Here is a 21,179-nt window from a genome sequence, read left to right as displayed (position 1 = left end):
TTGATGCGAATGTCGGCATCGGGCGTGTCAGTCGGTAGAGAGTGTGACGATGTTGCACGGGAGTAGCCTTCAGGACGAAGGCCCTGGAAGCTCCAGCTGGTCGAGCAATATGTCGAACTCGAAAGCACACGAAACATATTGGCCGATTATCCGGCGTCTCCTACTCAGCGGCATCGATCCGGTATTGCGAGTAAAAGGGCCTCTTCCTCGGTGTGACGACTGGAGCGGGTAGTGACTGGTGGAAGGCGCACAATACAGACAGAATAGTCCCAAATTTGCGACCACCTTGCGAACCACGGCTTAAGAAAAGAAAACCATAGGCTAGTTGGCAGACAGGGCATCGGGAACAACAGGTGCTCCGACACTGCTTCTATTTCACGACAAACGATACGGGCCAGAGTGTCCGAAGGTGGTGACTGTGAAGTCGGTAGTGGTTTTTCGCATGATGATGATACGGAAACACTGATGAGCTTGCTGAATTGCTTGGCGATACGGCATAATTTTGCGTGTTCAAATCACCGACACTCTTTCACACAGCAGCACAGTTCTTGAATACCAAAAGGTTGAATGCGTCATAGGTGATGCCTTTGAATATTGCCCGATCTTGTCCACTTCAGACATGTTGACTTTACGGCAAAGCTCTAGTATATCTTGAATATGCTAAATATATGATTCAGTAGATGACTGCACGCGAGCCCCAAGTTGTTTTTAGCAGATATCTGGTGACCTAAGGGCTTGCCGAAGAAGCCATCGGTTTTTCTGTGCATAGGTCCCAGGTGGTCATATTGTGCTCATGCGTCTCGTGCCTGACGTGCGCGGTTCCTTCGAGGTCGAATACCGCATTCGCCAGCATAAGCGTATCGTTCCAGATGTTCTGTTCGCTGACACGCTCATACCATGAGATCCAATCCTCGACGCCCACGCTGTCTGTATCACAGAAGGCGCCTTGACCTAGTGCACACGACAAGGTCACAGATTGTGGGGACGGCTGCTGCACAGCAGAAACCGGCGCGGTGTGTGCTTCAGTGACCATCGCGGAGGGGAAAACGTGGCGACCACTCCGTAGTTCCGTGCTTGGGCGGTAGTGATCAACAGGCGGTTAACCCAAGACCGCCACCAAAAGTGTTGAAAAAAAAACGTATATATAGAAATATTTACAAATAAGGCAAGTAGCACAGGCGTAAGAGCCGCCAAGATGTCGAGGAGCAACCTCTCCCTCTTCTTCATCGGTACCGGACTATTGCTGCAATTTTCTTCCGTCTCGCGGCAATATATTCGCACACGCGCCCCGTGCGCACTTCGGGCGAGCTCTGCTAGATGAACAGCGTGTCCAGAGGAAAGTGCGAGAGTTGAGCTCGGCTGCAGACAAACATCATTCATAAGGCATCTCTGCCGTGGTAATACGGTCTGTCGCTGCATTGCTTCAATGATAAGGGTGAGCTGAATTATTTAGAAATACCTGTACCGTTTCCAAAAGTTTTCCATTGAAACAATATCCTGTGTTTTGTAAAAAATGGAAATTTTTTGACCAAGAGGGATTTTCGTGCATAGAAAAAGGCGAAATTTCGAATTTGCCGTTATCTTATTACTGCTGTTACGTCTCCTAACACGAAAGTTTCATCTCTTAGTCAAGTGGATTTTATTTTTAATGCAGCTCGTATTGCACTGACAATAAGCAGTTTCTTCACAGGCTCATATTGTTGCTTTCAGCTGTGTTATAGATCGAAACGCCAAAGTTATAAATCTTCAATTACAGTCCATGTCTACAACTTCGTGGTGAGAAATGTTTCAATATATTTAAGGGTCTACTACGTACGACTACAAAACAGACACAAGCTGCATCACCCCACCGGAGTTCAAAGGTTTTTCTAGTTTCGGGAAAAAAACTACGGAGAAACACTACGGGAAGGCTAACTGGATTCAAAATTTTCTGCTCCCCTAAATGGTTTTTACGATATCATAGAAATGCAGGTAAAAATTTATTTGTAAAAATAATGTTCAGTAATCTCTGCCATTTACATTGACAGCACGCTAAGATATTGATAGTAACATTTAACAAATCATCACTTCCTAACTTGTATTTCTGTTGATAAGGAGCCTCCGTAATGTCAACTGGGAATCGGTACATAAGCAAAATGGCAAGTTGTTCTGCACTTTGCCAGAGAAGTTTGCTCATGAAGCACTGTGTCGGTGAATGCCTCAAGCATCTCATCTGTGAGATTGTCCCCGACTTTAGCAATGATATAAGCCGAGAAGAGTGAATGGAAAGAATTTGAATAGTTGTAAATAAGTGGTAAGTGCAAATTTGTTTGCATATCAATTCAGATGGCACATCGGCAAAACAAAATGAAGAAAACAAGAACTCAAACTCACAGCTATATGTGGAGCCGGGCTCATGTTCGTGTCCCTTGGTTTTTCTTAGATAGGCGTCGATAAAGTCGCGATCCTCCTTGTCATGCAATGTTGCCATGTGATGGGACAGGTGAGTGCTATAAAAGGACATGTCACCTCATGTGTTACATAGTACGCCACTCTATTAAAATAGAACTGCTTGTGAAAGCTCTGCATCATTCATGTGTTCTTCACTGACTTCGGACATTGTTACAAAGGCACACAGTCGAACGCATCAGCAACACAATGAGAAAATGCCGCGCATCACCATGCCAACTATAACTTCCAAATTGGAATGGGGGGGCCCTATAACGTAAAACTATTCCTATATGTTTTTATTACAATCTCCTGACGTCAAAGTTGCATAACTGCCGACGCAAGCATCGGGCGGTGACCAGCAGCGTTGCCTCAACAGCTCAATAAAACGCTCTCTTAGTTTATAGGAGGTCATGTTGCTTTCAAAACGAATAACATCGCCTATACTGCGTGGTTTTTCGTTTGTAATTGGCTGCCAGGAAGCGAGGAGCACGCTAAAGTGGACAGTGTTTCGACGGGGCCGAGTCAGCGCACTGAATATAGATAACCGGATGAAAAGGATGGGGCCGCCGTTTGCGATTGGTCCGCTTTCCCTTCTTAGGTTGCGGTGGCTGGTCGAAAATTGCGGCGGCGTGCAACGGAACGTTAAGAATGCCGCTAAAACGGATCCTCAACAAAGAAGAGTTGGCAGAGCGAGGTCGTAAACATGCCGAAAGTGCTGGAAAACGTTACACGGCCACGCAGAAAGCTTTATTATACGCAAATAAACCCATGGTCTCCGGCAGGTGCGAGTAGCCAGTGCCTGAGCGATCGGCAGCAGCCATCTTTTATGCCTTGCGGAACGGGCCAACCTGCGGCTATTCAGAAAAAAATGTTCGGTTTTCTTCGGCATATTAATGCATCTTTACCGCGTACACGTCACTTCGACGCAGTGCGTTTTCGCGTGTATGTGATGTTGCGCGACAAGCAGGTGAAGTGGGTGCAGCCCGAAAACTTTTAACCAATGGCCGAAGGCTAATGACGAAAAGGCGTCGAATGAGAAATAACTCTTCTTTTGTTCGGTCCAATCATGCATAACCAGTGTGTACCGGTCAGATCAGATAGGGAGCTATTTGCGGTTATCGTGACGTCGCGTGGCCGACAGGCGAAGTAGGGATGGTCCAAAAAAGTTTTCGACCAATCGCGGACGGCTAATTGCAGAATTGGAATAGAAAAGTTTGCAATAGCTTTACGTTATAGCGCCCGGGAGTTTGTAAGGCATTAGGTACGCTGTATCACAAGGTCGGTACACTGGACGAATAGCCTGCGTCACTTTTATCGATCCTTGCGTTATGCTTTATGCAAAGATGAGAGCATAGACACAATGGTGCCTCTAAAATACCAATCGCTAATTAAAATAACAGTAACAAATCTCAGAAGGTGAAAGAAAGAATAAAAGAACTGATTTAAAGTTGCGAATTGTAACAGAAGCTTATGTACATTTAACGCCTACACGTGCACATACCCCTGTTTTAGAAGGCTCATTCAAATAATGCGCAACATTAGCGGACCTGCTATCTTATCTGGATAGCCCCAGCAACACTGGTCGAGGGACGGCCATTATCATAAAGTTCGTTATCACTAGTTCAAATATATTGAATATTCAGTCATTTGCGTTTAAGTTCATTACTCTAGAGCCCACGTCGCTACTGCGGTGGACAAGCCTTCTATTGTTGAATTATGGCCATTACGAATTTATTATTGACAGTTACCAATTTGTGAAAGTTATTTCCCAAACAAGCCGAAAAAACCAATGGTATTCCAAGTATATTGGTATTCCAGTGGTATTCGAGCACGTCACAAAGCTCTCCTTTAACACGGCGAGACAGCACATCATTGAACGCTGATGCATTCGTGATATATTTTAGCAATCAGTGTCGCAAAACTGCTACCACTCTCATAATTCCCACCAACTCGGTGTGCCACACGTAACAGTAACAGGCACTGCAACGGAATTTTCAATGTCTTTCCCCCGGCCGTACCCTAACTATTGTGTTTAAAATTGTTAAAGAGTGATAAAACGATGAATAAAAGAACAACCAGGAACCCGCGACCGCGTCCTTGAAAACTATTCACTCCCCCTTGAGCATTCAAATCCAATGTGCGCAACTTGCTGTAATTTGGTGGCGTAAAATTTATCATTGCATTCGCAGTGATTCGCAGGCTCACCTCGCAAATTCGTCGATTGATCTCATGGCTGCGATGAGCGTAGCTGTCCGCGAGGATGGAAGGTACTGGGATAAAGCCACAGCCAGTGACGGCAAGGACGACAGCACGCTGCCGGCCCGGGTAGTCATAAACTCGTCACGCAGTGCCTTGCACAGGCGCTGGTGTTCTGGGTGCCCTAACGGGTAGCGGTAGCCAAGCACAAACACCCCAATGTTGCTCGACGCGCTGGTAAGGATGAGGTCGAACAGGTCGATGGGTTCCCCTTGGGACTCGGCTATTTTACATACCAGCCGTTGACATCCCTCCTGCGTGAAAATGTTATTCATCAGCGAAACGCATAAATAGAGGACGAGGCCACAAGCGCTCAAAGAAATTCAAATAGCGGACGTTCTACTTCCACTTGCCTACATGCCTGCTGCTGACATCGCCTTATTGATCTATTTTTTTATATGCATGCGGCAGATTCGGTGATTAATTAGGCTTAATATATTGAAGTGCCACTAATGCTACGAAAGTACGATACAGAGAGGACACCCAGTAACTTTGGCCCCCTCGCGTTCTTTAACGTGCGCATAAATGCAAGTGCACTACCATTTAAATATGCTGCCACCAACCGGAATGTGGTCACCACGGCTCAGTATTGATTCCGTAGCATGTGCAGTGCAAGACCAACACCGGTATAGTGAAAGAACAGCGCTCAGTAAAGTCCTACGTATTGCGCATGAGATCAGCCCGATGATAAACCATCGTCGTTTTGTCTTTTTGCTTGCGCAAAGCGATTGTATTATAGTCTGATAAACAAAAGTAAGTGACTTATTATAGTGACCACAATGCCAGTATTCAAAACAAAGGTAATTAGTTCAATCAGGGATATACTTCTTCAGATACCCTCTGCGTAGCGCCTCAACCAACACAGCGCGACGAACGAATGAAGGCACATTACCGCTCCTCGTCATTGCCTATATTCAACTGTTGTCCACAGTAAGATATTCAAAACCAAAACCACGTGCTCTAAAGGGAGCCCAGACACTTCTTTTGCAGTACTGTGTGTACATTTGTCTCTGCTGCATGCATTCAATTAAACCTTTCTTTTTTTTCAGTGTAATTGTGGATTCTCCTAGGTTCTTCGTTAACATAATAACCCGATGCCCTCTCAGTGTAAGTTCCACAAGAGTTCGTCAATTGAATTGGCACTGTTCGAAGAGAAGTAGTACTCTCGAAACGTTGACATTAAGACATACCTTAGTAGCAGTCTACGTAAATTTTGGAATGTCGATAACTTGCTAAATCTTGCATGTCGGGTTAAAAAGTTTAGCTATACTGGTGTTCGGGAAACTACGTTATCAATCACTAAATCCTTCTTTCTGCACTGCTAACTGGTAATAGAAATTATCAAATGAACTTGTTTTACTCTACACTCGTTTGGTGAAATACATACTTGTAGCACAGAATCGGTATGCGTCTGTGAAAATACTATATGTATGTATATCTATAGATATGCATATATATGCTGGCGGTGTAAATTATTTTCAAGCGGCATGCATTGCGGTAGCACTACGAATATGCGAACTATTCAGCACCCTCTTTTTATTTTGAATAAGGCAGAAAACATTATGTTACGGTTCATGAGGAAAAAATTACGAAGTACCTGCATAAACAACGTGCATCTGAAACTAGCGCTAGATGATGCGCTTCCAATGGTAATGAAACGTCACCATGCACATATACGCAGAATTCCTTGTAACGCAAGGAACCCCCACTACGAGGAAGCCCTTCTACGAGAAAGCCCTTTCAAAACCGCCGTGCAGTTTCAGGATCCCCCGCAATATTTCATTCGTCGTTCTGCTTTTTCCGCTCATAAGGTAAATGCTACCCGTCAAGCCAGGTTGATATCTCGTCACATTGACCGCCTGCGGTACGCTTTCAATAGTGGCCCTACATGTCTGAGGAAACCCAGGCGGAGTAGGGAAGAGCTTTGACGGAACTTTATTGAGCTTTCACATATTCGCCTTGAAGCTAAGGGAAGCAAATCGCCTACATTCGTCTTTAGCTTGCCATGCTATTGCTTGAAACAATCAACATCTAAACGCCACTAGCCCTTCTCACCATTTTACTGAACTCTCTAATTTCGACGAAAGCTGCAAAACCTGCTCATTAACGAATATGCCCTCGATGAAGTATTACAGAAACACGTGTGTCTCCTTCGACCCTGTTGGCCTGATCGTACACATGGCCATATAGGATTATGTATGCAAACCTTCTTGTTTTCATAAAAATCGAATAATCATATGCGATTATGGTACGGGCCCATGGGTATTTTTATTCCGAATTTAATTACAATACGGAAACGAGTTGTACCAGCACGCAGTCTGGACCTTAGCTTTCTTTTGTGTATCTTGATGAAACGACCACATAGCACCATCTGCACAGCAAATAAAGACACCAGGTACTTACAGCAATGACCTCTCCCATGGGGCGTCTCCCGAATCCCAGTTCACGGAGTAGCTTCATTGAGAAACGGCGGTTTTCGTCCCAAGACTTGCCTCCATAACCGCCGAATCCTGGAAATATATACGTTAGCCCACATTAAGCTTTGAAAGCAAGCGCTCCTCTATACTGCCGCCTGATGAAGTCCTCTGACGGCCCCGAAGAATCAGGCGTTGTGACGACGCTGAAACACTCATGGCACACTACGTCCTGGCAAAGTAACCACCTACGATTGCCAGAGCGGCGACTTGAAACGTAGGAAGCAATATTTTGTGTTTCCTTTGAACCTTATACTATAGCGCTTGTAGTAAAAGGGCAATCCAACAGCACTTTCACTTTCTCCTGTCGCACGGTCATTGTTTACATGCTGCTCTGCTCAGCCGCCATCACATTGCTGGTGCTTGGCATCGTAGGAATGGCCGTTTATAACGCTTCTCTAGACAGCTGGCACAGCTCGGATATATATGTGTACATATATATATATATATATATATATATATATATATATATATATATGTATTGTAAGCATTTAGGCGAACTTCATCTTCATCTGTACAAAGTCATCATCAATCATCGGCTCGTGTTCGTTCTTGCATCGGCGCCATTTTTCCTTTTTGGAATAAAGCGTCATAAGGCTCGGCCTGGCGGTGCCGACGTGGACGCGGCCCGCCTCGGTCTGAAAAGACCGGGCTTCAGGACACTAATAAAGTTTTGTGAATGAATGAATAAAGCGTCGTCTCGACCGTGGTATTTCAAGTGGTGGAGGCGCTTTAAGATCCCTTCGACCTCAATCTACTTCAAGATCTTTCCTGGAGCTACGTTCGGGACGCCGCTTACGCCAAGAGGCCGCCATGTCGCAAGACCACACCGCAGCGTCCACCATCTCGGTTCAACTGCCAACCATCCCCAATCCCAGCACTGCAAACAACCGGTATCGCGATCCTGAAATCTTCTCTGGCTTGTCTGGTGAGGACGTTGAAGACTGGCTCGACAACTACGATCGTGTCAGCGAATACAACAACTGGAACGAGACATCGAGGTTAAACAACGTGCCATTTTACGTCTCTCAAGTAGCCAAGACATGGTTCCTGAATCATGAGAGAGACTTCCGTGATTGGTCGTCTTTCAGGGAGCAGCTACGGCGGATTTTTGGCACACCCACGGTTCGTTCGGAAGTTGCGGAAAAGAGGCTGTCTGAGCGCGTCCAGCATTATGGCGAGTCGTATACCTCGTACATTGAGGACATCCTCGCGCTTTGCCGCCGTGTCGACAGTGCCATGCCAGAACCTGATCGCGTGCGACACCTTAAGGGTACCTTAAGGGTATCGGATCTACTGCCTTCAACGCACTCGCCGCTCAAAACCCTTCGACGGTGTCGGACGTCGTCTCCATCTGTCAGCGCCTCGACGCCCTGCAATCAATCCGCTTGCAACCGGACTTTTCCGACAACCCCCTGGCAAACAGTATTGAGCTCCGGTCTATCATTCGAGCAATAATTCCTGAGGAATTGCAAGCGCATGGCTCACCCCCTTGCAACAGCGCTCACGTCCAACCTGCTTCTACTGACCTGCGCGGTATTATTAAGGAAGAATTGGCCTCCCTGCAGAACGCCCAGCATACCAACGCTTCTCCTTGCCCACAACCGGCTTCTTACGCCCAGATTGCTGCAATGCCAGCCGCGCCGTCTCCAATCACACCACCTGCGCCTGTTCACGATCACCTGGCACCTTTAGTCACCCGAGCTCCGAACCCGCCTTACTACTCTGCCTGGCGTTCGTCGCGACCTATCTGCTACTACTGCGGCTTTCGAGGACATATCTCCCGGTTTTGCTGACGCCGCCAACAAGACGAACGTCGTGGTTACGCGGCCTTTGAACGCGATGAGCCACCTTCTCGCGTTTACCGCACTAATGACGATAATCCCCCCGTTCGCCGATCTCCATCTCCGGCCGACTTCTCCAACACCGCACTCAACGCACGTGCCTCGAGACGCCGCTCCCCATCATTGCTCCGACGTTCTGTTTCGCCACTTCGACCTGTCTCCCAACTCCATGTCCAGCGACCGGAAAACTAACCAGTGCAGTTTTTGGAGGGAAAACTGCATCGCCGCGAAGTGCTCCAAGTTCTCCTGAACGTCCTTCGAACATGTTATTGGTGTCTGTGGAGGGTGTGCCTTTGTTAGCTCTGATTGACACGGGAGCTACTATATCTGTTATGCGTGCGGACCTGTGCTCTCGTCTGCGGAAAGTGAAGACGCCTTATATTGGATCATCCCTGATTGGGGCTAATGGAGCAATCATTCGACCATCAGCCCAATGTACAGCACGCGTCTTCATTGATGGTATCCGTCATCACATTAAGTTCGCGATTTTATTCCCGTGCGCTCATGAATTAATTTTAGGTTGGGACTTTCTCTCGTCAGCGTCCGCTTTAATCTCTTGCCATCAACGTGTAGTCCATATGACCGAGACACTTCATTGCAGCGGGAGTGCCGATGAGCCACGACTGCGTTTTCTCATTGCTGCCGATTCTGTACTGCCTCCCGGCCACGAGCAAGTCATAAGTCTCTTTTCTACCGACATCACCAATGGCGACGTGTTCATCACTCCTTACGGTCGCTGTCTTGGCCGTGGGATTGTCTTCGCTTCCTGCCTGGTGCGGTTCAAAGAAAGCTCTACGTTAATCATCGCTTTAAACGTGACCACTGAGACAATCCTCCTGCCTCAAGGCTCCGCAGTGACCTGTTATGTGGATACTCAACCAGTCTCCCTGCTTCCTCTTGCCGCCTCGCAAACTCTTCCTCAACAGGACAAATCTGCTTCATCTGCCCTTACTTCCGTGATAAGCCCTGACCTTACTGCTGCTCAACATGAAGCGTTGCTAAAATTGCTTACGAAGCACCAGGCCTCCGTCGATATGGATACTTCGTCCCTCGGACAGACTTCCGTTGCCTCCCATCGTATCGACACCGATGGCCAGACTATTGTACGCCGTCGTCCCTACCGAGTCTCTTTGGCCGAACGCAAAATAATCGAGGAGAACGTCGCCGATATGCTGAAAACAAACGTCATACGTCCCTCCGCCAGTGCTTGGTCATCACCCGTCGTTTTGGTGCAGAAGAAGGATGGATCGGTACGGTTTTGTGTTGACTACCGTGCGCTAAACAAGATCACCCGTAAGGATGTATATCCGATGCCCCGTATCGATGACGCCCTTGATTCGTTGCAAGGCGCGCAATATTTCTCCAGCCTTGATCTTCGCTCCGGATATTGGCAAATCCCAATGCACGAAGCGGACAAAGAAAAGACCGCCTTTTCTACTCCGGATGGTCTTTATGAGTTTAATGTAATGCCTTTCGGTCTATGCAATGCTCCCGCCACATTTGAAAGAATGATCGACACGGTTCTTCGCGGCCTCAAGTGGAAAACTTGTCTATGTTACCTCGACGACATCGTCGTGTTTTCCTCGACTTTCACTGACCATCTGCAACGCTTAGATGAAGTGCTCACATGCCTTTCTAATGCCGGACTTCAACTAAACACGAGAAAGTGCCGTTTCGCTAGCACAACGATTAAAGTCCTGGGTCATCTCGTTAGCAAAGACGGCATCCAGCCCGATCCGGATAAAATTTCCGCGGTGCTCAACTTTCCACGTCCACTTCGTGCAAAAGAACTGCGCAGCTTCATTGGACTCGCCTCATACTTTCTACGTTTTATCCGGAACTTTGCCAGCATTGCCTCGCCCCTCCACAAGCTCCTTGCTAGTTCCAGTTCCTTCGATTGGAACGATCAGTGTGAAGCCGCGTTCCAAGAACTCAAGCGCGCACTAACATCCCCACCTGTTCTTTGTCATTTTGATGACAAGGCGCCCACATTAGTGCATACTGACGCCAGCGGTCATGGCATTGGTGCCGTACTGCTGCAGCGCGACCACGAATTTTGCGAAAAGGTTGTTGCATATGCAAGCCGCACTCTCACTTCCGCGGAAAAGAAGTACTCGATAACCGAACAAGAGTGTTTGGCTGTTGTCTGGTCCAATCAGAAATTTCGTCCATACCTCCATGGTCGACATTTCACGGTTGTGACCGACCACCATGCCCTATGTTGGTTGTCGACGATCAAAAACTTGTCCGGGCGCCTTGGCCGCTGGATACTCCGATTGCAAGCATATGATTTCAATGTCATATATAAGTCCGGACGGAAGCACCAAGATGCCGATGCTCTTTCACGATGCCCATTACCACCATCATCGGAGCACATCACATCACCTTGTCAAATTGGCCGCATGGAGGACGCTTCGTCTCTTACACCGATTTCTTCCTTGACTTCACCAAACCGCCTTTCAGTGCTTTCCACTCACCAGCGCGCCGATTCCTATTGCCATAGTATCATCAATCGCCTTAGCGGTGTTTCATCTCCGCCCAATGCCAGGCTACGGAAACAACTCAAACTGTTCAAGTTTGAAGACGACGTGCTCTACCGGTACATTTTTCACCCAGAAGGCCATCGATGGGTTCCCGTTCTACCGCGCTCTCTTCGCGCTGCAGTTCTGCAGGCCTCACACGATGACCCGACGTCAGGCCACTTGGGTTACAACAAAACACACGAGCGCATACGCAGCCGATTCTATTGGCCAGGCCTTTCCACGAGCATAGCTAGATATGTTGCCTCGTGCACGCTTTGCCAACACCGTAAGCGACCTACTACTGCTCCGGTCGGGACCCTACAACCACTTCCTTGTCCAGCACAACCCTTCTCTATCGTCGGCATTGATCTTTTCGGGCCACTCCCACCTACTCCAGACGGCAACCGATGGATCGTCACTGCTGTTGACCATTTGACCCGGTGCGCTGAAACAGCCTCAATACGCTAAGGAGCTGCCTCAGAAGTAGCGGCCTTCTTCTTGCAGGCTGTCTACTTACGTCATGGGGCGCCTCACGTTCTTTTGAGCGACCGAGGCAAGACATTTCTTTCAAGCACTCTTAATCAAGTTCTGCAAGCGTCCAACACCGTGCACAAGACAACGTCTAGCTACCACCCTCAAACCAACGGCCTAACAGAGCGATTTCATCGCACGCTGTGTGACATGCTATCCATGTATATTCAACCTGATCATCGTAACTGGGATGCGATTCTCCCATTTGTAACATTTGCGTACAACACGTCTGTTCAACGGACCACCGGATACTCTCCGTTTTTCTTAGTATACGGCCGCCATCCAACCTCATCACTCGACGTTTCTTTCTTCTCTGGCCCCGTCAACGCTTCACCATTCATTTGCGACCAGTTTGTGTCTCGTCTTGCCCAATGTCGTCGTCGCGCCCGTATGAACACTGCAGCTAGCCAAGACGATCGCAAACATCGGTACGATGCCTCTCATCGCGCCGTTTCCTACCGCCCTGGTGACGATGTGCTCCTATGGACCCCTGCGCGAACACCCGATTTATGTGAGAAGCTTTAGTCTCGATATCTTGGCCCCTACAAAGTCATCGAGCAGACCTCGCCGTTGAACTATCGCGTTACACCTGTTGAGGCCCCAACCGACCGACGCTGCCGCGGAACAGAGATCGTGCACGTTTCTCGCCTGAAGCCCTTTCATATCCGTTCCACTGTCTAATGTGCGGCCAGGCTGGCCGCTTCCGTCCACGGGGGAAATTAGTGTAAGCATTTATGCGGACTTCATCTTCATCTGTACAAAGTCATCATCAATCATCGGCTCGTGTTCGTTTTTGCGTCGGCGCCATTTTTCCTTCTTGGAATAAAGCGTCGTCTCAACCGTGGTATTTCAATATATCTGATCGTTGTCGGCGGCAAATTTCCTGAGCAATCAAAGTATGTATAATGCAGGCCAGGCTGCGACGAAGTTAATTCAGGTCACTTTCTGTACGAAACACAATATGGAAACCACACTCGAAAAACATCGCGATGCAGTCAAGCCCACGACGAAGCTTATTGTCTACTTATTTTGTGCGTTTCGGCGTGAACGCACTACGCTAGGAGATTCTGTGATGTGCCCTCCCCTGCGACGAAACGATGAAAAGAGAAAGGACAAGAAAAGAGTCCAGACGGGCGCACCGTAGCTGATGATAGGAGGCTATGATACAGTTTACTGCATACCGTAAGTAAGCTGCAAAGCATTTTACGCCCATACGGTTACAATGTAACATGAAATGCCCTTCTCACGCCGTTATTTTGGCAGTGTATTATATGAGCGCAACTCTGAGGAATGCAGCCATAGTGTACCCCATTTTATTTCATTGATTTCCAACTTAAATGCTAGGCAACGTTGCACAAAAGAGTGTGGGGGAGCCTGGACTTCTTTAAGGGTTGAACTGTTCCACATGAACTGCTACAATAAACTACAAAAACAACGCGAGCAACAAAAGTTCACGAGAACTTTAGAACGAAATATTCGATAAGCAAGAATCCCTTAGAGTAAATATAAATTCTAAGTTGAATAGAAGGTCACTTATGTAAAGTAAACACACGTAGATATATTGCGAAGTATGGGGTTTATGCTTGATGGGTATCATACTTAGTGTGCGTCAGAAGAAATTATTATTTAGCTTTGCGCAAGATGTTTTGCGGTCTGTGCATCAGATGTTTCTATTAGGTAGGTGGTTCCAGAGCACATTACCAAATCCTAATCAAATGTAATCAATGCAACCATTGCAATCAAATGCTAATGTGCAGCTATTTACTCTAGGCCTGAGATTACATAACTATGCCGGAGGCGTGAATGAGCTCGGTGGGCGCTTTTAGCAGTGCGCGTTTTGAATTCGTGTGGTAGTAGAAGAAATGTATAAGAGTCAGACGTGATATGGTTTGATGAGGTGTAAGAGTCGGAAATGAGAGTCTCTGTTCGAATTCGCGGAAGGTTGTTTTGTGATGAGCAATCTGAAGCCATGAAGCGAGCGGCGTGGTTCGGAGCAGCTTATTTGCATATGGTTAAGTATACCTGTGATGAATGCCGTATGGCGGTAGCGTATTTGAGGTTTATGCTGACGTATGTTTGATCAGCAAGCTTCTTTATATACTCAATTAAGCCGGATTTTAAGGAGAGCTATCGGCAGTTAGTGCCCATATAGCCGAACGGACATCTTGCGCATTGTGCATGGAATGTACCTCTGAAGTGTGGCACCGATCATTACCGCCTAAAGATATTAATCCATATTCCATGCAACAAGGGCAGTGGCTGTTAAGAGTGGTAGCACAGGTGTGGAAAGCAATAAATGGACCCGGAGCAGCGGTGCGTGCTAAATTGTATTGAGAAGCCATGTCAGATAGATATACGTTTTATTATCAGAAGGTATGCTTTAGAAAAAGAAACGTCACTTTGTGAGGCGAAAATAGAGACCTGATTCACACTTGAGGACAGAACGACTAGGCGCATGTTCTTAGAGAAACACTGATACTTCTCTCTCATTTTCTTTTTCCTACTAATTTTGTAGAAGCGCATTGTTTCATTGCTTTTTTTACGTCTTAGATTGTGCGCATTCTTACCTAAGTCAACAGTCTCGCTGAGGACCCAACTTCTGGACCGATACAGCAAGTCCTTGTGGTTCAAGAAGGTCCGGATAACGTCCAAGTCGTTCAAGACGATGGTTTCGGAAGAGCCGGTCTTAACTCTGCAATGGCGAAAGAGGCAACACCAAGAACGTCTGCTGGCGTTGTGTCGGTGGGACAAGTGTCGTGGTTCAATAAAAAAAAAAAGCCGCACTGTACCTTCTAGCAGCATTTTGCTAGCTGGCGATGAATTCATTTTCAATCAATTGGAGAAGAGTAAGTCGCAGGCTTCGGTTCGTATGATGACATGACGAATGCCCCCAACGACCAGATACTCAGTGCATGAGCATTATTTATATAAAAACTAGCAGGTTCCTCCTGCCTGATTAGCAGAACCTATATACTTCGAGCTATGACATAGCTGGATTTCGTTGATGATAGGCCCTTGGTTAGTCAGTTGTATTGAGACTAGGCAACTAACCTAACCGGACACAGCCTGTGAATGACTCCGTTTAATTTACTACTCAGCCTCGTAGGTCGCTCGAAAAATGGCGTATTCAACTGACTTATCAGTAGCTAACTCACGGAAGATAGCCATTAGTTTAATTCATGGAAGATAAGCACGAAAGGCACTGTCACGGAAAACAATGCTACAAAATGGTCACATGGGTTACTGGAGGCAACACTGGCTAAACCTCACTGAAGAAAAAGGAACCTATATAGACACGTATATACTCAAAACAGGAATCACGAAAGCAAATTACGCTCCGGCGCAAATGTTGACGTCTCTAAAAAACAGAGAAATATTGAAGTACACCTCGTTTCCGATAATTGTGCAGAAGGCTGCCAGAGGAAAAGACGTGGCCACATATCTAAGAGTTGGTTTGTTCATTAATAAGCGTAATGAGAATTACAACTTACATATTCCCGTTAAGCTTAAACTTACTTATCCGAAAGTGATATGGTTGGGGAAATATTTAAGCAAACCACTATTCTTCGGCAGTTGAATACATAGAGCTTACATATTCGGCCGAACATTTTCTTTGTAGTAATGACTAATGTAATAATGCCAAATTATGATCGGCAGTTTAGAGCTATCCATCAAAAAAAAAGTGTACAATCATAGCATTCTACAGCTAATAGCGTATGGTGCAGAAACTTGGATGTTAACGAAGATGTTCTCGAGTAAGGTAAGGCCCGAGAAACGAGATATTGAAAGAAAAAGAACATTTCACCGACGATTATGATACTCTCTAATGCGAAATCTGAGAGCAGCTCTATAGGTGTTTTCATTTTGCGGCATATTCGCTAGCGCGGACAATCTCTCTCGTGCGGCACAGTGTGGCGCAAAGTGTGGCGCGACTGCCTTGCTAACCGGAAGATCGCGAGAGGCAGCGCGTGGGTGACGCGTGGCCACGATACATAGCAGCCACCGCAGGCGGACTTCCAGTCAAGCAGCGCCTTGTTTCCATACATGCCATCGGTAGGCGCGCTCGTCGCATTCCATCGGTGAACAGACGATGCCGTGCCACTCTGGCGCCATCTCGCAGCGGTCGTCGCCGCAAAGCCCGTATTGCGCGTCAACATGCTTTTCTTACGTTTTCGCCATACCCTCCTCAACCGCTTTCCGCTTCATGGTCCCACTGCACCCTGCTCCTCCGCTTTCCTCCGCGCCGTCTCGTCACTTTCTCCCATTTTCCTCCCGCGTTACGCTCCGCGAGAGCTCTTTCATCCTTCCCTGCGCTCGTTCCCTCAGTTACGCCGAGGGACGACGCCGACGAGATGTCCAGGAACGGGAGCCTAAGGGTTGCGTTATAAAAATTTACTCACCAACCCGGCATTGCGAAAGTGGATGTCCAGCGAAGCTGTTTAAAACCGCCACTGCTACTGCTGAAGGGTGTATGCAATGCTTTATTGCCTTTGATTAATGGTAGTAATGGTAATTTAGTGTAATGGTAATGCTGGCAGCACGCCGCCGCCTGTCGTATTGCCCTTTCTTTACCTTTAGCTGCTCCTTGTACTCACGCTGCTCTTCGGACTCCCAACTATGCGTTGCCTAACCATAGCGGTGCTGAAATAAGAATGAAATCTGTTGCTAGGCTGGTTGTTTTATATACGAAAGGCTATTGACGTCACTCCCCACGTCGCAAACTGTAGTCGCGAATGCGGCGTGCGCAACAGTGATCATTACCGAGAAGCTTAAAGAGGGAGCGTTACGTGCTTCGCATTGCTATCAGGAGCGCTTTTTTATGAATCATGTGTTTTGGATGCTTGTTTCGTGCTTGTTCTTTATTGAAACGAATGCTGGGATGTATCTTGTATACATGATACCAGAAAATGTAAGCACGGTTCGCTTCGGTAGCTGTATGTTTCTTTTTTTAATCAATTAAGGCTTTTCTTTTCGTGAGGACGGCACCACGAGATATCTCGACCAACTAGAGGCGAATGGCTTCGCTTGAAAATTTAGTGCCAATTTAGCGGCACTAAATTTGGTGTCTGACCATTCTAATTGGGACCAGGTTCTTTTTTTTCCTAACATATGCATACAATACTGCCCCACAAGTTAGTACTGGATATTTGCCCTACTTCTATATGAACGAGTGCCTTCTAATATCTTGACACGATCGCTTTTTTTACGCCTGATGCATCCGAAAGTCCCCCACTGTACGAAGCTGCCCGACAGGCCTAGGAAAGCCGCCAGTTTGCCCGCTCCTTTTCTATCGAGGACCAGTGGCACCAGCAATTCCGGCTACCTGACGACCGTTCTTCGCGCGCTTTTTCTCCCGGTTCTTTGGTTTGGTTTAGCGTGCTCGTGACCATAGCAGGCCTCTCTACTAAACTTGTCGCGAATTATCACGGGCCCTACCGCGTTCTGGAGCAAACGTCCTCCGTTAACTACCTCGTGGAGCCAGTAAGGCCTACTACACACCTGCGCCATCGTAGCCGCGATCTTTCCAACGCCGAGCCCATCATGCCACACTACGGTCCACTTGTTGTGCCTTCGCCTTAAGCCACCAAAATGTCGTGATCATAGTGAAGAAGAGCGGCAGGTGCGTAAGCAGCATTGCATGAGCTCATGGTTTGCATGCTTGGTTGAACATCTGCGACTGCTACCCGTTCGCACGCGTCCTGATTCACTAGACCTCATTTCACACGTTATATATGGGCGACGAGAGGTGGTATGGTGGCGCTGCTGATCCGCAACACCCAGCTCCGCCTTCAGGGCGCGGCACGCTTATTCTTGTCACCATGTGACGCGCCGCTAACGCAGCCTCATGAGCGCCTGACTCTGGAGGCCACATAGCCGCTTTATGCGAAGCAGCGCATATTGTTCAATTTCGAACAATAGAAGACAGAAAATCTCAGACTTGGAGCGTGTTGCGTGGCAAAGCTCCGTCTGCCGGCAAGACGTGAAGGTAAACGTCTAGTGCGGTATTTGAGGCGATGACGCCAGCTACGTTTGTGCGCTATCGGCTTACATTCTTGCTCCTTTCACAGTGCTTGTTGACGAATATGTTACGGCTTTAGGGACTGATGCTGTTTCCCATGTTTTATACGTGCGTCGATTCGACCCAAATATATATTGTTTTATTTGTGCTGCCTTCGTTAGCGTCTACGTTCCGTGGTCCCCAACGGCATAACTTTCGTTTACCTCCGGAACCTGCAATTTTTCCTGAGTGAGTGAAATCTAGTATGTTGTCTGAATTTTCTTTTTTCTAAATTTTAGATGTACGAAAACATCCGCCAATATACCAGGAAGAAATCATGTTATTGAAATTGTTCCACGGATCTTGAATGGTACTAAGCCTTTCGGTATGAAGGCGATAACCCCGTTATAGTGGGAAGGCAGGCATTGTTTCTGTGAATCTGATCAACAGTAAAGTTTTTCAAGTACAGTGTTTTATAACGCCGTCCTTGCTGACGTCTCATTCCCATCCACAATCATTTTCTCCTCTGCAGTAATGCTTTCAGAAGTAGTAACACCAGGTGCCGAAACCAGATATACGATCTGGTTTCGATCAATAAAAATTGCTTATTGGTGTACGGAAAAGCACCTTACGCTCGCTGTAAACAAAAATAAAGAAGCAGATGGAAGGTCACTAGTCGCTGTATTATGCGGCTTATGTAAGGATCATAAATCCATGGGATCTATTTTCGTCACAAGTATCAATTAGGGTGTATATTCGCTTCTAAGCAGCGAAATATTTAGTGGAAGTTGGAATGTACTGCCTTTACAGGAGCCTTATACGTTAACTAGGTAATCCAATGAATCGCCCGTACTAGTGCCATTTTATCAAAGAAAGTGTTAGCAGTACGGCCAGATTCCTTGCGTGTGAATATTACATGTAGAGGGGAGGGAGGTGGTATTGGTGAATATCAATAAATCAGTGCCAAACACGGGCTAATCAGTTTTAATTCTTGTAAAAGCAAAGCGTCAAATGGAGAATTCCTTTAGCATGGATCGGCGTCCGAAGTCTCACGCTCCCTTGAAAGTTTTGCCTAGGACTTTTAGGTAATACGATCTGCGACCGCGCCTTTTGAGTGTTTCTGTAACGGTTTTATAACTATAAGCTGCACTCTCGCAACAGGCGGAGGCGCTTCTGATGGTGCAAAGACTGGAACCATCATACTCGACCGGACCATTTTCGTGAGGACCACGTGAAAAAAACACTCTTGCTTTTTATAAAGCCTTCTCTTCATATCGCTGAAAATAAACAACAGCGTCGATACCTGATAACCGGTCCGTATATTCGGGACCAGGCAAACGCCCGCTGTGCGCTCAGACCAGTCAGCAGGGTCTTGATGTCGCCGAGAAAAGGCAGGACTAAGGGCCCCGGAGGCAGATGCGCACCGTTCGGAATCCGTCCCCGGTACCCTCCATCAAATGACTTAAGGGCCGTGATCACCAGCCACACGAGTACGAGCAGCACGCCGGGTACCAGCATCGTCACAGATGAAAATTCCATGTCAGCAGCGTGTCGCGAGAGCGCTGAAAAAAAGAATGAAAATAATGCAATTATATATTATGAAGCGGCATGACCGACGACATCAAGTGACGCTCATTCATGAAGTTAGCACTATTTTCACTAACAAACAAAATATAACGCAAGCAGTCATGAATAGGTGTTATTTCTATCGTTTGAGACCGGAAATTTCTTTCGACAAACCAGGCCTTCCTATCGCTTCAGTACCGAAAATGCTAAAAAAAATTTGCAAATTTAATTCCTGGATGACCGGGGAAACTAAGGTAGACCTAAATTTATTTTCCTTCTATGAAAAGGCTACTTCAATACTAAAATCACACCTTCCGTCGTTTTCTGGCAAACTAGAAATGTTAGATCAAGCAGCCATTACATGTTTGCAAATCTAAGCGTGTTTCTTGATCCGTCCCCGTATTAATATTTCCCGCAACTATAAAAGAATGGAACTATTTACCATTGCCTGTTCTTCATTCTATCAGTATTAAAGCTTTCGAAAAACGTGTTACAAGCATTTCATAAAACATGCATTTTGTAACGATCAAGCCAACATTTCTGTAATTCTAGAATGTATCATGCAGTGTTTCAATGCCAGTGTTGCAGGCATTATCATTGTTACAGTTTCACACGTATGCATCTTATCCGAAATGTTGTCTTATCTTTTATATTTCTTTTCTACAGCTTTTGTTCACTCTTGCTTTATTTTTTCGTATTATGTGCAAAGTCGCTCTAAACATCCTGTTATGGTCAAGACGGCCAACAGTAGCTGGGAAAAGAAAAATGCTACACCTTAAAAGGAAGCTTAAATGTCTCAGGCAACAACGAGCCCCTTTTGCTACGATAAAGAGCGCTTGCGAAGTGCTTAAATAGGCTGCGTAAAAAGCAAAGAAATAATATTATCAGTATACTGCACGCAGCTTTATGCGCAGCCCTACGAACAAATTTTTCAAGCACTTATACGACAAAAAGAAGCTTATTGATTGCATTGCGGATAATGATCTTTCTTTCACGGACAAAGAGTTTATTTTTGCAGGATATTTTGTCAAGTTTTCTAGTAGCGCATTTTTAATTGCGTCTTATGGCGCATCTCCCTGCCGTTTCAGCTCATGTAGGTGCTTAAATGACATCTATTACTGGCGTGCTTCCTATGGCGCCCAATCTAAAAACGAAATTACCCCAACACAGGAGCATCCCAAATGCATCCTTGAGTCGATATGCGTATAGATGATTGCGCGCTTTCTAGTGATTATTTTGCGAGCGTTTCTTTTTCTTTTTTTTTTTCAGGCCACCCTTCTTCGGGATTGTTGAACAACGCGCGCTCTATGAATGCCTATGAAAGGCTAATAAAATTAAGTAAATTAGGGGGTTTTGCGTGTAAAAACCGCGATCTGATTACGAAGCACGCCGTAGTGAGAGACTCCGGAAATTTGAACCGCCTGAAGTTCTTTAACGTGCGCCTAAACTTAAGTACACGCTTTTTTTCCCATTGCGCCCCCATCGAGAAGCGGCCACCTAAGTCGGAATTCGATCCAGCGACCCCGTGCTTAGCAGCCCAACACCATAGCCACTATGC

At 46.6% G+C, this 21,179-nt stretch overlaps 1 protein-coding gene across 1 annotated transcript; it reads right to left on the bottom strand.

Annotated features, from left to right (window-relative positions):
* Positions 1–727: 727 nt before the first annotated feature.
* On the bottom strand, positions 728–19,594 carry LOC126540613 (cytochrome P450 2C6-like). Its single transcript, XM_055076475.1, has 6 exons — positions 19,359–19,594; positions 14,625–14,749; positions 7,090–7,196; positions 4,636–4,940; positions 2,374–2,489; positions 728–951 (listed from the first exon to the last, which is right to left on the bottom strand). The coding sequence occupies exons 1-6, from the start codon at positions 19,592–19,594 to the stop codon at positions 728–730; spliced, it is 1,113 nt and encodes a 370-aa protein (XP_054932450.1).
* Between the last annotated feature and the right edge of the window lie 1,585 nt (positions 19,595–21,179).

Source organism: Dermacentor andersoni, chromosome 2, assembly GCF_023375885.2.
Source record: "Dermacentor andersoni chromosome 2, qqDerAnde1_hic_scaffold, whole genome shotgun sequence".
Classification (NCBI taxonomy): Eukaryota; Metazoa; Arthropoda; class Arachnida; order Ixodida; family Ixodidae; genus Dermacentor; species Dermacentor andersoni.
The sequence above is the reverse complement of the archived record's forward strand: the minus strand, read 5'-3'. Positions and strand labels throughout refer to the sequence as shown.

Bases quoted from the DNA above. Each gene is read 5' to 3' on its own strand.
- LOC126540613 (XM_055076475.1), bottom strand. From the start codon at position 19,594: ATGGAATTTTCATCTGTGACGATGCTGGTACCCGGCGTGCTGCTCGTA. The intron at 4,941-7,089 runs GTAAGTACCTGG...ATTTTCACGCAG, and splicing joins CCATGGGAGAGGTCATTGCT to GAGGGATGTCAACGGCTGGT. The intron at 952-2,373 runs GTGAGTTTGAGT...CGTGTGCACTAG, and splicing joins GCCCGGCTCCACATATAGCT to GTCAAGGCGCCTTCTGTGAT.